Here is a 13,349-nt window from a genome sequence, read left to right on the forward strand (position 1 = left end):
ACTTCTGTGCCCTGCTCAAAGTCAAACAAACTGCAAATATGGGACTAACCTAAATGGGGCTGACTTGCATTCCTGCCTGAATTGCTTCCTAAGAGCTAAAAAATTGCAGGCTAAGGAACGGGAGAAGCTGCTCTTCCTCCCATTTCCACCTTCCATGCCAACCACAATGCACTATCCTGGTCCAATCCTGTCAAGCAGGCTTCCAAAAGTACAGAGAGAGTATGCGGCAACTCTCTGCACTGTTCAATATGACTTGGAAAGTTAAATTAAATAACACAAAAAATGCAGTTCCTCCGTCACAGTGACTGCATTTGTTTTCGTTTTTTGTTTGTTTTGTTTTGCTTCATTGAGACGGATTTTTGCTCTTGTTGCCCAGGCTGGAGTGCAATGGCGCCATCTCGGCTCACTGCAACTTCCGCCTCTCAGGTTCAAGAGATTCTCCTGCTTCAGCCTCCCGAGTAGCTGGGATTACAGGCATGCGTCACCACACCCGGCTAATTTCGTATTTTTAGTAGAGACGGGATTTCACCACGTTGGTCAGGCTGGTCTCGAACTCCCGACCTCAGGTGATCTGCCTGCCTCGGCCTCCCAAAGTGCTGGGATTACAGGCGTGAGCCACCGTACCCAGCAGTGACTGTATTTCAAAGACTCAACAGCCACCACTGGCCAGCAGCTGCCAGATCAGATGGTGCTGACACAGCACGCTCCTGTCATGGCAGCAGCTTTTCATGGATGGCTACTGGTAGTCTGAGCCGGCCCCGTGCTCTAATGCCCCTTATGACCTGGGACACTTTACTTGGACCTACTCAGGAAAGGTGGAACATACCCAGTCTATTTACTCTGGGTCCCAGGAAAGGCAACAAATTATTTCTATGAGCCACCTGCCAGAAATTGTAGCAGAGAGTCATGGAAAATTTGTTATTTACTTGAAAGGTGTTGTGGGGTTTCTAAACTGTTTCTCTGAGTTAATATTAGCTTCAATGCATCCTTCAATCCCAGCTAAAATTAGCCTCCTCTATGCAGCCTTTCTTGTGGGCACGGGCTGCCTTCTGGTCTATTGTATGGTTCTCATTCTGTAAATCACTTTGCTTCATTAGGACAGTCTATTTGCAGAGCTGTCTCTCCACTAGTATTTCAGGGCTCTGAAGGTAGGACCAAAGTTTCCTGTCTTTGTATCCTTAGCATCCAGAACAAAAGAGATACTGGAGGACATATACACTGACCTGGCAATATTCATCAATTAAAAAATACCAGTGCAAGAAATTATAACCAATATACATTTTTCTCAACCTGGAAACATCATAACATTATTTTATAGTGATTATTCACAGCCTAAAAATATAAAGCTCCCCAATACTGTGATCTTAGGGGGAGAAAATATAATTTTTTATTTTAACAATGATGACCTTGCCTGCCATCATTCTATTTATGGGAGAAATCTGGGTTTTTAAAACAGTGACATTGGTGACCCGACATCTCATGTGGTTTCTTTGCTACAGAACTTCTTGATTCTAAGTAGTTCAAAGGTCTTTTGATCCATCTCCTTGAAAATAAATGCTGAGGAATCAAATACTGCCTGGAAAATTTAGCATTGGCGGCATTAATTGGAGAAAATCTGACACCTATGCCGTCTGCCTGTAAAAAGTAGTGCCACTGCGGGAAAAGTCGGGGAGTGTTAGTTTCAATTCATCCTCTCAGGGACCAGGAACCATGAAACCTGCTCAGATCAACCTGGGCATCATCAACCCGCTCAGGGAGTCAGCCTTTCATGATCCATTATTCTTTCCCAAAAATCAAACACCTGCCTTTCAAAAGGAAATGTCACAGAAATGCTATCTAAGTCAAATGAAAGCTCAGAGCGTTTCACCGCTTTTAAATTTTAATCTACTCTCGCGTGTGCTGGTTTGTGGATATCTCTTTTAGCCTCTAGCCAAATTCAAAATAAGAGAACCACATTTCTGAGCCAGTTAAATCATGGAGCTTCAAATACATCTTCCAATAAAACGAAAATTACTAACTTCTCAATTGAATTATTTACCCATAAATCTATTTTTAGAGACTTTTTCCATCTACGGAAAGAAAGGAGCTCCTGATGAAGGCATAAGGAGTAGAATTTGGGTTGTATGTTTTCTTTCTTTTCTCCTATATTATGATCTCTCCTCAATATTCCTTCTTTCTCACCTCTTTCCTCTTTTTCCGTCTTTATTAGGTTTGTCTGGACTGCGTTTCAGCCAGAGTTGAGGCAGGAAGTCCACCAGGAAAACCCAGTAGATGAGGCGGTGGATAAGAGGTTAAAAACGTCCTTTCTGCTTCCTTCAAAGTTCTTCGGTCTTTGATCCCCACTACAGTCAGGGCTACCCAGTTATTTGAACTTCTAATTTATTTAGATATATTTTAAACAATTGCAACTTCTAACTCAGCTCCCCAGGCACCAGGGAAGTTCTGGAGAGCAAAAGCCCAAGATCTAACTTCAAAAGCAGAAAACGATTGCTGAATTCCAGCTGGGTCATTGCTATTTCAACTTGCTTTTGCCCTGGTTTTCTTTTGTTGAAGCTTCCAGCAATATCTTTAAAAAGTAAAAAGTTTGAAGAGCTACATCAGAAATGAGTAATTCTGAAATCTGACTTTCAATATCTTACAAAAAGAAAAAAAGGAATGAAAGGAATTGTGGAAACAGTCCATGCTTGCAAAGCTCAGAAGAACAAAGAAAGTATGAGAGGAACAATGCCTTGAGATTTAAAAGCTTCAGAAACAGAAGTGATTATATGCAAGAAAATAATGTCCTTCAAAATTCAAGATTATTATTATGCTCTTCTATTTGATGGATTCTTTTAAAACAAACTAGAAAAGCGAAGAAGCTGGTATTTTGTCCCATTGAAAGGGTTCGAGTCAGTGTGATCCAGATATTTCATTTACGGATTTGTAAAAGCAACTACACAATAGATGTTGTAACAGAAATTTTCAACTGTAAGAAGAAGAATAAAAACATATTTCAAATCCTCAGAGGGAAACAGATCTGCTTTCCTTGATCTTTCCATAGAAACTATTGATGCTGAACCTACTGACTAACAAGCTTTTAGATGATCTGATGTGATGTTACCAGCACCGGTAATACAGAAAGACAGCACTTCGGCTCTGCACTGTGGCTGCGCGGGGGTGGCTCCTGTGGCACCATTTGTTTCAAGAAATCCCAGAGACTCTGCGGGAAGGACACACTCCCATTGAGCCACAGCTGAACACAGGTCGGCAGCAGCCAAAGAAACACTGACCAGGTGAGAAGAAAAGCGGCTGCGGTTTGGGCTCTGTAGGTGACAGTCTTACTCATCCTCCTGAGACAAAGGCCATGTGGAGTCCCTCCAGAGCGCTCGACGCAGCAACACTTAGCAGCTCCCACACAAGGCAGAAGCTACGCTTGCAAATGCAAAATGACACAACTCTGTTGATGTGCTTGGTGGCAACTGATGATATGTACATGAACTCAGACAGGTTTACTTACAGGCACTCCTGCAACACCGTCTCTGCCAGGCAAACCTCTGTCGCCCTTGGCCCCTGGCTGTCCTGGGAAACCTTTCATTAGAGACAGGGAAAAAGACAGCAACACGGCATTCATGAGACACTTCTTAAAGCCTTTTCTTAAGACTCAGCATAAAAATCTGTGTAGGAAGTGGACGACTGCTTGGATAATCCAAAGAGAGTAATAACTAAAATGCCCAAGATGGACTTAGAAAGGGGACATGTGGCCCAACGCACATGTACACCCAGAAGCAGGAATGCTGCCAGCATCCCTCCCCTGCTCTCCTGCCCACACACCCAGGGACCACTTAAAGGAAAACGTAAATTCCGTTCACTGCTTGTGAGATAACAGAATGTGTGGCACGGAGGGAACGATCATGCTTCTGCCTTGTATTAGGAAATCTTTATGAGGCCATCTTGATCACGCCCAGCAATGGGAACACACCCCGGAAGTGGGGCCCAGCGTTCCTCTGATTATGCTCTAGGACTGGCTGCAGAAAATCGGGCCTTTCATGGAGGGAAATCCCTTTCACAGGAAAGACGCCAACACACCAAAGCAAACGCTGACCTGGTCCTTTTCACATGTGGTCTTACCTATTTCTCCTGGGGGTCCCTGTGGCCCGGGAGGCCCCCGATATCCGGTTGTATCACAGATGAGGCAACTCTCTCCTTTTTGACCTAGAAAAGAACACACAAAGGTGCTTACATGTAACATGTGACCACAAGTCTCTGCAGTGCACTGAGAGAACAGAAAAAGGCAAGGCTGTCACTAACATATGACATTCAAACTTAGGTTTGCTCAGTGACTGAACAGATCCTCCAGATGGCTCTCTGCTAACGGGTGGAAACTGCAGTCAGATGAGCGTCTCTCTCTGTCAGTGAACGGGCCCACTGCCCCCAGCAGGCGTCACGTGTAACCACAGACGCACTCTGCTTAAAGACCCAAGTTCTTTTCCCAGGGAGAAGACAGGGGCTGCCTCAGTAAAAAGTGATCCAGAAATTCAACTGTGCCTATCGGCCTGAAAAGACTTGACTTTTGTAATTTTGTCTGTAATGTGAAAACTACCTATCCCCTTTCTCTTTGATGGAGGCCTTAGTCCCCGTTCTCTTTGGTTGAGTGCTTAGTCCAGTTCATGGACTTCACTGGTTGGTGGACTTGGGAATAAGAAGCCACAAGAGCAAGAACACATATGTGATCCAGGACAGAAGAGGAGAGAGACTGCAGCCCTGAAAGAGGGGAGGAGATGCTCGTCTCTGGAAATTCTAACATCTTAAGTCTTGATTTTCAAACCAAGCTCAGAGATCTTACAGTGTCTTAGATAGTCCTGTGTCTTAAATATTAAAATGTCTGGTTTCTAGGCACAAATCAGGCATAATACAGAACAAAAAGTGCTCGTAGAGAAGTCCATGCCAGGGACCTTGAGGCGGTGTGGCCATGTTCTTCCCATCCCTGCCCTGGCTGGCAGCCCCACGTGGGCACTGCTATTGACCACTCCGCCCTGGGACGCCCCTCAGTCAGAAGTAAAACAGGGCCAGTGCAGGTAGGCCATGCCCCTGAAGTGCGGGAGCAGGCACAGTTTCATTTCGAGCTCTTTTAGGAGGCAGACCAGGAGCCCATCAGGAAGGGGCACAGGGCAACACAGCTGAGAACTCAGCTAAGTTCTGGGCACCAGGGCATTCGTGGGTGTGTCTGTCTGCAAGGCTTCAGGTGAGTGGGGAGACGAGGTGCATTCCCAGCAGACGATGGAGTCGAAAGAGGAATGCGAAGACTCGAGAAGAAAGATGCTTCTCCTAGGATCTGGGGAATGGACAGCTAAGATTGAAATGTGAAGAACCTCTGGACGTTGGATCTGTCATAAGATGGAACAGCCCATCTCACAAAGTACTGAGCGCCTGGTAACTAGAGTGGAGACACTCATTAAAACCCAAAACTGCGCACTGACTTAGATCAGTGGCACCCCTGTGGGGACGCCCAAGATCACTTCCATTTCAGGTCCTGCAGCGTACGTGGCTGTCAGAATTCTAAGACACTGGCTGAAACTTCTCCACACATCGTTTCTGTTTTACATGTTTGAAGACTAAAATGTGTTTACAATCCACAGGCAGAAATGGTACACAGTGGGGCTGATTTGGGGCACAGCCTATTTGTCCTACTCTCAGGTTACTAACAGGCATATAAATACCAGAATATCCATTGCTTATTCCCCTCTAAGACAGGACTGTTGACGCAGTGATAATCCACCTCTGTGTCCAGGATGGCTGAAGAGATTAAATAAGTGTCCTGTGCGGGTGGTAAGGCAAACACTTGGAAAGATTAAAGATAGAACTGAGAGGCCAGAGTGAAGCTGGTTAATGCATCAATGGCAGATTTGCTCACACTGACGATGCAAACACCACTGGAAGAACTGGTAAGCATTCCATGTGCAGATTTTTGACTTGGCCTGAAGGAGGGAAGAGCATTCTTTGATAACAGAAGTCTCTTCTCAAACACTGAATGGAAAGATTGCGGAACAAATCAGTCTGAGTTTTATCTGCTGACCATGCCCACCGTAGCAAGACTGACTCCATGGTCCTTAGAAAGGAGAAAGGGCAAAACTCTGACCTTCAGGGCTGCCTCCACCTTTCCCTCCCAGATCATCAACTAAGTTCCAGAAGATGCTGATTCTAGGAATAGATTTTGAAGGGGGTTCCAAATAAAAGGAACCTACGTCCTACCTCCGCCCACCTTCACTTGCCTCCAATGCCAGTAAGTATGTGGGAAAAAAGCATATGCACAGACGCAACCACCATTTTAAAACAAATCAAAGTATCTTACCTTTCTCTCCAATTTCGCCTATCAATCCTGGCTGCCCTGGAATTCCAGGAGGACCCTGGTCACCTGGAGGTCCGGGCTGGCATTCCACAATTCCATCTGAAATTGAGTTTTCAGAGTTATAGAGGATCATAGCCAGGTGTTTTTACCCTCTCCTAACTCAACCTATAAAACTCAAATATAAAACCCAAATATTTTAGGTTGATAAGTGTTAGAAATTCAGCTTTAGTTTGTTTCAAAATAATCTTAAGCTATCAACCACGTGCAAAACCTAATCAGCACACACCACACACCGCCCACTCACCATCCCACGCCATCACTGCCAACACTGCTATTTCACAAGTTCTGAAGTATCTGTAGGTGCGTCAGCCCTGTCCTGTATACTGTTTCATTTCATCTTGCGAAGAGTCGACCATTGCTCTTATTTTACAGATGAAGAAACTGAGGCTCAAGAAAGTTAAGTGATTTGTCCAGGGTCATGACTCTGTTAAGTCAAACCTGAGACTAGAACAATTGTATTCCTTTTTTCCCCCTATAACCCAATTTACAGCAAAACTAATCATTATCTTAGAGCGGCAGACTGCCCATGAGAAAATGCCTCAAATTGTTCACATTCAGTTCTGAGCATCATTTATGTAAAGAGGCATACAAATAAACTGCAGTAATGCACACACCATCTGTCCCAGGTTCTAGTAAAAAATATCAGTATTGTTCATTGTTTTACGATTTGGATACACATTGGGATGGAGTTTTTATTTCCTTCCCCAAGATCTTTGAACAAAAAAGACACGATGAACAACTTGGTGTCCAGCATCTCTGCCCAGGCGTAATCCTAACATTCATGCGCCAGCGCCGAAGGCCCTGCCCTCCCCCTTACGGAGTCTCCTCCTAATGACAAAGTCATGGTCAGGTCAGTCTCTGTCCAGCTGTCACCTGGACACCCCAAGTCTCTGACTATAGAAGGGCCCCAGCGTGTGGAGTGGGGCTGTGGGGCCCTCCCTTGGGCTTGGATGCATTAACCAAGGTCAACTTTCCGGCCTGCCCACCCCAGCTAGAACCGGAATGCCTAAAAGGAGCCCCAGCCTTGTCTGATGACTTGGTTTAGAGCTCAGCAGAACAAGGCAGCTTCAGCTGCGTAGGAACCAAGGGGAAAGTGCTTTTGCTTTGCTTGTTGCTTACGTGCTTATGTGTCTTTCCCTGAGTTTCTCCTCACAAAGCACAGGAGGTAAGAAAGCCCGAGTGGGGTCACCACTGGTCCCCCACAGCCACCATTAGGGGACCTGCTCCTGGTGACTCTGGTCCTGCCTGGCTCCTCGTTGGTCCTTCAACCTTGGTGCAACCGGCACCATCCACATCTGTCTTAGACAAAGTGGAGTCCATGTTTATGTTTCCAAGAGCAGCCCCTAAATTACTTTATTGAAAGAACCCACATCTCTCAGCCCTGCCAGCCTCGGGTGTACTAATTCCTTGACTCTAGAAATGTATGCTCCTGAATATTGAGAGACATGTAACTGTTACATTCCTTTTCCAGAACATAACTCCTGCCTGCTTCAGCTCAACCAGAATCCCTTCACATCCCTGACCAAAAAAAAAAAAAAAAACACACAAAGGTACATCCTCACCAAAGTCCATTTAAATTCATTTTATGCAGTGGTACCTGCAGCCACGGATGGTTTAGAGCTGGCTATACCCACTTGAGACAAGAACGCAGTGGCAGAACTTAGATGCAGAAATGGCTGCATTGCATGGTGGTCCCAAGGTAGCAATGGCTTTAAGATGTAGCCTCTTTAACATACGCTATAAATCTTAATACAAATATCATTGCTAAATTATTACTTAATACTCTGTGATTGGGAATTACTTAATTTAGATGGACCAAAAAGGCCACCTAGAAAATGTGGAATAGTAAATATTACAATGTGTTCAGCCAACACATCTCATTCAATTAACAAGAGTGTGAAGTTCACATTTTTACATGATATGTGTTTGTATTTCGTTGCTTGCAAAATTACAAATATCCAAAAGAATATCCTTTTCCCAGATTTGCTCACCATTGGCTCCCTCACCCCCTTCATGTCTTTGTAAATCTCTCTGCTTAAAACCACAATCCCCTGCCCCACCCTACCCCCGCCCAGAACTCTCTGTTGACTCTCCTGCTTATGCTTATCCCTGGACTTCTTATCATCTCTAGGATTCCTGAGAATTCCCTTGTCTTGGGTAACCCGTCTGCCCCATGGAATGCTTGCTCCAGGACAGCAGGATCTGTTGAGTCTTGTCACGACTGCTAGATCCCTGCCTGCTGCCTCCCAGGCACTCCCTTCCCCGCTGAATGAATCCAGAACCCAAAGCCCCTTGGTCAGGCTCACAACCTTCTCTCAGACACACAGAGAAAAGGAGACTCTGGATTGAGTGTCTCCAGGACTGCAATATTTTATCTTCATTTCCCATGTTTCACGCAATCACAAGAGCAGAGGAGAAAAGTTCCCCCAAGTCACGTGTGATCTGTTCTTTCTTCTACCCAAATTCGTGCAGATCACATTCCCCATCGAAGCTGCCAGGCTGGAATCCATGGCTCTGTCTAGCCCTGGCCCAACCCCCTACAGTGGCCTCATCCATGAGAACTCCCTTTCATAAAGATGTGCTTGAATTCTAGCAAATAAATCTTGCTGGGACTTGAAGCCTGTGAGTCCTTTCTCAATCAACCCCACAGAGGATTCGTGTTTCAGGGGCCCCACAGAGCACATGTTGGTTTTGAACAGGTTCCAAAGGCTGGCGCTGGGTGTCTGAACACACTCCCATCGCACAGGTTGGCTTAAATCCACGGAGATCTTCGAGTTTGCTTTGGTATTGTGTTGGGACCACAGGGCCACCTTAATTGAGTTCCATGTTACACGTTCAGCTTTTCTGGAATAAAATCTGGCTTCTCTGGACTTTACTAATGTAATCTTTACCCGTGTCATCCTGTCTTCCTTGCTTTTGGTGTGTTTGCGTGTGTGTGTGTGTGTGTGTCCTAGTATTCACTTGTATCTCTAGATGAAGAAGAATGCATTCTGTTTTCAATAAAAATATATAACTCAACAGGTTTGCTTTTTAACGTTAGATGCCAGGAGTCTCAGAGCTGGTTAACGTGTTCTTTATTCCTTTAAACCAGCTTTATTTTTTCATTTTAACTATTGCTTTTTGTAGCATGGTTAATTCTGTGAAGATTCCCTTAGAGGAATATGAATGATTAGAAGAATCCACGCCTTTTTATTACACTCTGGCTGTGGGAGACTATCAGAGCCCCCAGCCTGGGTCTGCCTGGCACCCTGGTATCTGCTTGGACACCACATTAAACCATCTCCGAGGGAACTCACTTGTGTAGCCAGGCTGCCCAGGGGGCCCGGGGGAACCAGGAGGACCCGGGAGCCCGTCTCTTCCACTTGGTCCTGGCAGAGATGCACCCGGAAATCCTCGGTCACCTTTTTCTCCTCTTTCACCAGGGAAGCCAGGGGCACCAGCCTGCCCAGGTAGAGGGGGGCCTGCAATCACACAGAAGCTCACATCAATAACCTCAAGGCCATTTAGCATCTACAGCACAAACTCATTCTCCTAACTCTGTTCAAGATAAAAATCCAACCAGATCATCACTGAAAAGGGAATTGCTTTAGACATGTAAAACCATATTCAGCCGACAGGCGTCTGGCCATTTCATGCTAACAGTCAAATGTTTCCTACAAATTAACTTCAAGGAACAAGGGACTCATTATATAGACATTAAAATCTGTGAATTTCCCTCAGTGCAAATAGTATTCCCAACATATAAAAACAGGCTGTAGAGGGTGCACTGCATTTCTACTGGGCGAATGAGGGCATAGAAATGTCCTTCAACAAAGCTAAAGTGGACCTGAAGCAAAGGGATGGTCACTGGGTTGGCAAGAGCAGGAAATTAAAACGAAGGACACAGAAGATGGTTCTGTAAAAGGGTTTGAAGTCAAAGTAGCCATTAAGTGTGAACATATCAGGTCAGGTTCAGCCACTGTAACTCCGTAAGGGATAAGACCATGTGCCCTGGGAGAGCGGAGGCCGGGACCCAACGCTTCAGAGTGTGGTGCTGCAGGAGGCTGCACGGAGAAAGCTCGGCTGCTCCCGCAAGGGACTCGACAGCTTCCACTCCCAGCATCAGGCTGTGACGAGGAGTGTGAGGAAAAGGACAGTTGAGGCAAATGGGACGCAAGAAGACTTGGCGTGAATGAAGAACAGCATGGAGAGGAGAGGGAAGAGGGCTGACCGAAGGGGCGCGGAGTCTGAGACATCCAGCCTGTCACCGCGGAGAAAAGCCACAAGCACAACGTGCCCAAAAGCAGCCAAGGGCCCTGAGGGGCGGCCCCTGTGGGCTTCCGCCAAATACTGTGTGCCCTTCCTGAGTGGTGAAGGAGGAGGGGTGGCACGTCTAATGGAGAGGAAAATGAAGGAACTCCCTGGGCATGAGGCCAACTCAGACCCTCAGAGTGAGGATGGTCAGGGAGCTGGGGGTGGGCGGAGGCAATGGTCAAGGCCACAGGCGAGCCCAGGGCAGGGCTGGACAGAGAGGAGCACAGCGACTTTGGAAGGGGGACATGGGTAACTCCTCCAGCCAGAGCAACTTCAATGGCTTTTTATCAAGCGTCTGGGTTAAGAGACCACTAAGGATTAGATAAAAGGTTGTAGACGGTAAAGAAGGCTTCTGCGAGGAAACATGAAGTCACACATTCCGGAGAATCCAGGAGTTAAGAAGAGACAAAAGGGATGCTTTTAAGGGTAGATTTAGAGTTTTTACAGAAAAGAGAGAAAGTGGGAGTGGACAAAGTCCCTGCCCAGACCCAGGCGTGGGCTGGTGGGGTGTCGTCTGTTCCTAAAAAAAGAAAGAAGCGGTCTCCGCAAGAACTTAGACCAGCTGGAAAGGAAAAAAATATAAAACAATAAACAGGGGGATTAAAAACAAAAAGAATGTAAACATCAAAAACAAAGCAAAAAGCATAAAGGCTGCGACCCCTTGTCTATTCTGCTTTCAAAACTAGAAAAGATGTAATCAGATTGCTACCAATTGTGTGCAAATATCTAACATTCATGATAAATTATATATTTGGAATATACACAGCATAGAAGGTGTGCAAGTATGCTATAACAAAGTAGCTAAGGAGTCTCACCTGGAGGTCCGGGTTGGCCTGGTAGTCCTGGGAAACCTTAAAAGAGAAAGAGAGTGTTGGATCAAACAGAACAGTTCACCCATTTGTATACTTTTTATTTCTCTGCTGAAAGTCTTGCTTGGTGCATTGATAAGTGTCCATGGCCAAAGGGAACGTAGAAAACAGAGCAGGAGACCACCCGAGCCCCCACTCTGGAAATGCATTGCTCTCAAAGTTACAGGTAAGGGCTTCTGAACCCCGCTGTGACAGTGAAACAGGAACTTGGAGGAGACCTGGTCACAGACAGTCCTACAAGGCTGCAGATGCTTCCAAAATATGGATGAACACAGGTCAAAACTAGAAAAAAAGAGAGGAAGAAATAGAAAGCGGGGGGGGGGGGAGAGAGAGGAGGAGGAGGAGGAGGAAGAGGAGAAAAAGGAGGAGGAGGAGGAAGGGAGGGGAGGAGGAAGAGAAGGAGGAGGAGGAATGGAGGGGAGGAGGAAGAGAAAGAGGGGGAGGAAGAGAAGGAGGGGCAGGAAGAGAAGAAGGGGGAGGAAGAGAAGGAAGGGGAGGAGGAAAAGAAAGAGGAGGAGGGGCGGAGTGGGGGGAAGGCAAGAAAGCTACCTTTTGGGCCTGGCTCTCCTCTTGGCCCCGGAGTTCCAGGGTAGCCCCGCTCTCCTTTTTCTCCCAAAGGTCCTGTGCCTATAACCTGAATCAAGAAGGAAAAGGTGATCATCCCGTGGCATAGGAGTGGCTAGTCCTGTAGCGTAAAGCAATATGAGTGAAGAAATGTACATATTTATTATTTCAAGAAATATGAAAGTGAAGTAGTAGCAATGGTAGTGGACAAGGAGGAAGAGGATAGGCCTCTACAACATATGGGATAGGTCGGGCACGGTGGCTCATGCCTGTAATCCCAGCACTTTGGGAGGCTGAGGCAGGCAGATCACAAGGTCAGGAGTTCAAGACCAGCCTGGCCAATATGGTGAAAACTCGACTCTACTAAAAATGCAAAAAATTAGCCGGGCACGGTGGCGGGTGCCTGTAGTCCCAGCTACTCCGGAGGCTGAGGCAGGAGAACGGCGGGAACCCAGGAGGCAGAGCTTGCAGTGAGCCAAGATGGCGCCACTGCACTCCAGCCTGGGTGACAGAGGGAGACTCTGTCTCAAAGAAACAAATAATAACAACAACAAAAACATATGGAATAAACACGCCATAACCATCCCTGCAAAGGGCCCTGCCAGGCAGGCGGTTCTGCTTCCTTTTGTAATAGTTTGCCTGGCAGCAGCTTTTGTATCACGCCAGTGAGGTAAAGTTGGAGTAACATCCATTTGAGGCTTAGGTTTATAATTTCTAATTGTACATACAAGCCATAAATGTAATGTTTTACTTTACAGGGTATTATGAGATGAACACTCTTAAACTTCCTCAGGCTGTATGTAACAGGAACACGCAAATTTTCTTACTGGAAGAGTTTTTTTGACTTTTTTTTTTTTTTTTTCTGATGACCAGAAGTAGGCACTTCCTTAAGGTTGCAAGACAAGAGGCACTTCTGGCTCATTAAAAAGGAGAAAATTCACTGACCCTGATTCTAAATTAATGAAATTCAAGACAAGTGGCAAAGTCAACTTTTGCATATTACCTTTAAAATATAATTCCTTTGTATCAATTAATAGATATTATTAAAATGCACCAATGTTAAATAACTTGACTTAGTCATCCCACAGGTTACATATATAAAACATCATAATGTATACTATAAATATATACAATTTTTGTCCGTAAAAAAATCAAAGTAAAACCCTTCAATGTAAATCTATAGATAAACTGGGCTGTGTGAACGCATTACCTGTGGCACTGCAAGGAAGGCAGCAAAG

At 45.7% G+C, this 13,349-nt stretch overlaps 1 protein-coding gene across 1 annotated transcript in view; it reads right to left on the reverse strand.

The window, feature by feature from the left end:
* Window positions 1–13,349, reverse strand: part of COL4A1 (collagen type IV alpha 1 chain) — a 154,139-nt gene that overhangs the window by 40,322 nt on the left and 100,468 nt on the right. Inside the window, exons 19-24 of the mRNA XM_007960883.3 lie at window positions 12,097–12,181; window positions 11,494–11,529; window positions 9,682–9,846; window positions 6,329–6,424; window positions 4,108–4,191; window positions 3,497–3,567 (exon numbers count right to left, since the gene is read on the reverse strand). Coding sequence (XP_007959074.3) covers window positions 3,497–3,567; window positions 4,108–4,191; window positions 6,329–6,424; window positions 9,682–9,846; window positions 11,494–11,529; window positions 12,097–12,181 — 537 coding nt within the window. The remainder of the gene's footprint in view (window positions 1–3,496; window positions 3,568–4,107; window positions 4,192–6,328; window positions 6,425–9,681; window positions 9,847–11,493; window positions 11,530–12,096; window positions 12,182–13,349) is intronic.

The sequence above is a fragment of the Chlorocebus sabaeus genome, chromosome 3 (assembly GCF_047675955.1).
Source record: "Chlorocebus sabaeus isolate Y175 chromosome 3, mChlSab1.0.hap1, whole genome shotgun sequence".
NCBI classification, from domain to species: Eukaryota; Metazoa; Chordata; class Mammalia; order Primates; family Cercopithecidae; genus Chlorocebus; species Chlorocebus sabaeus.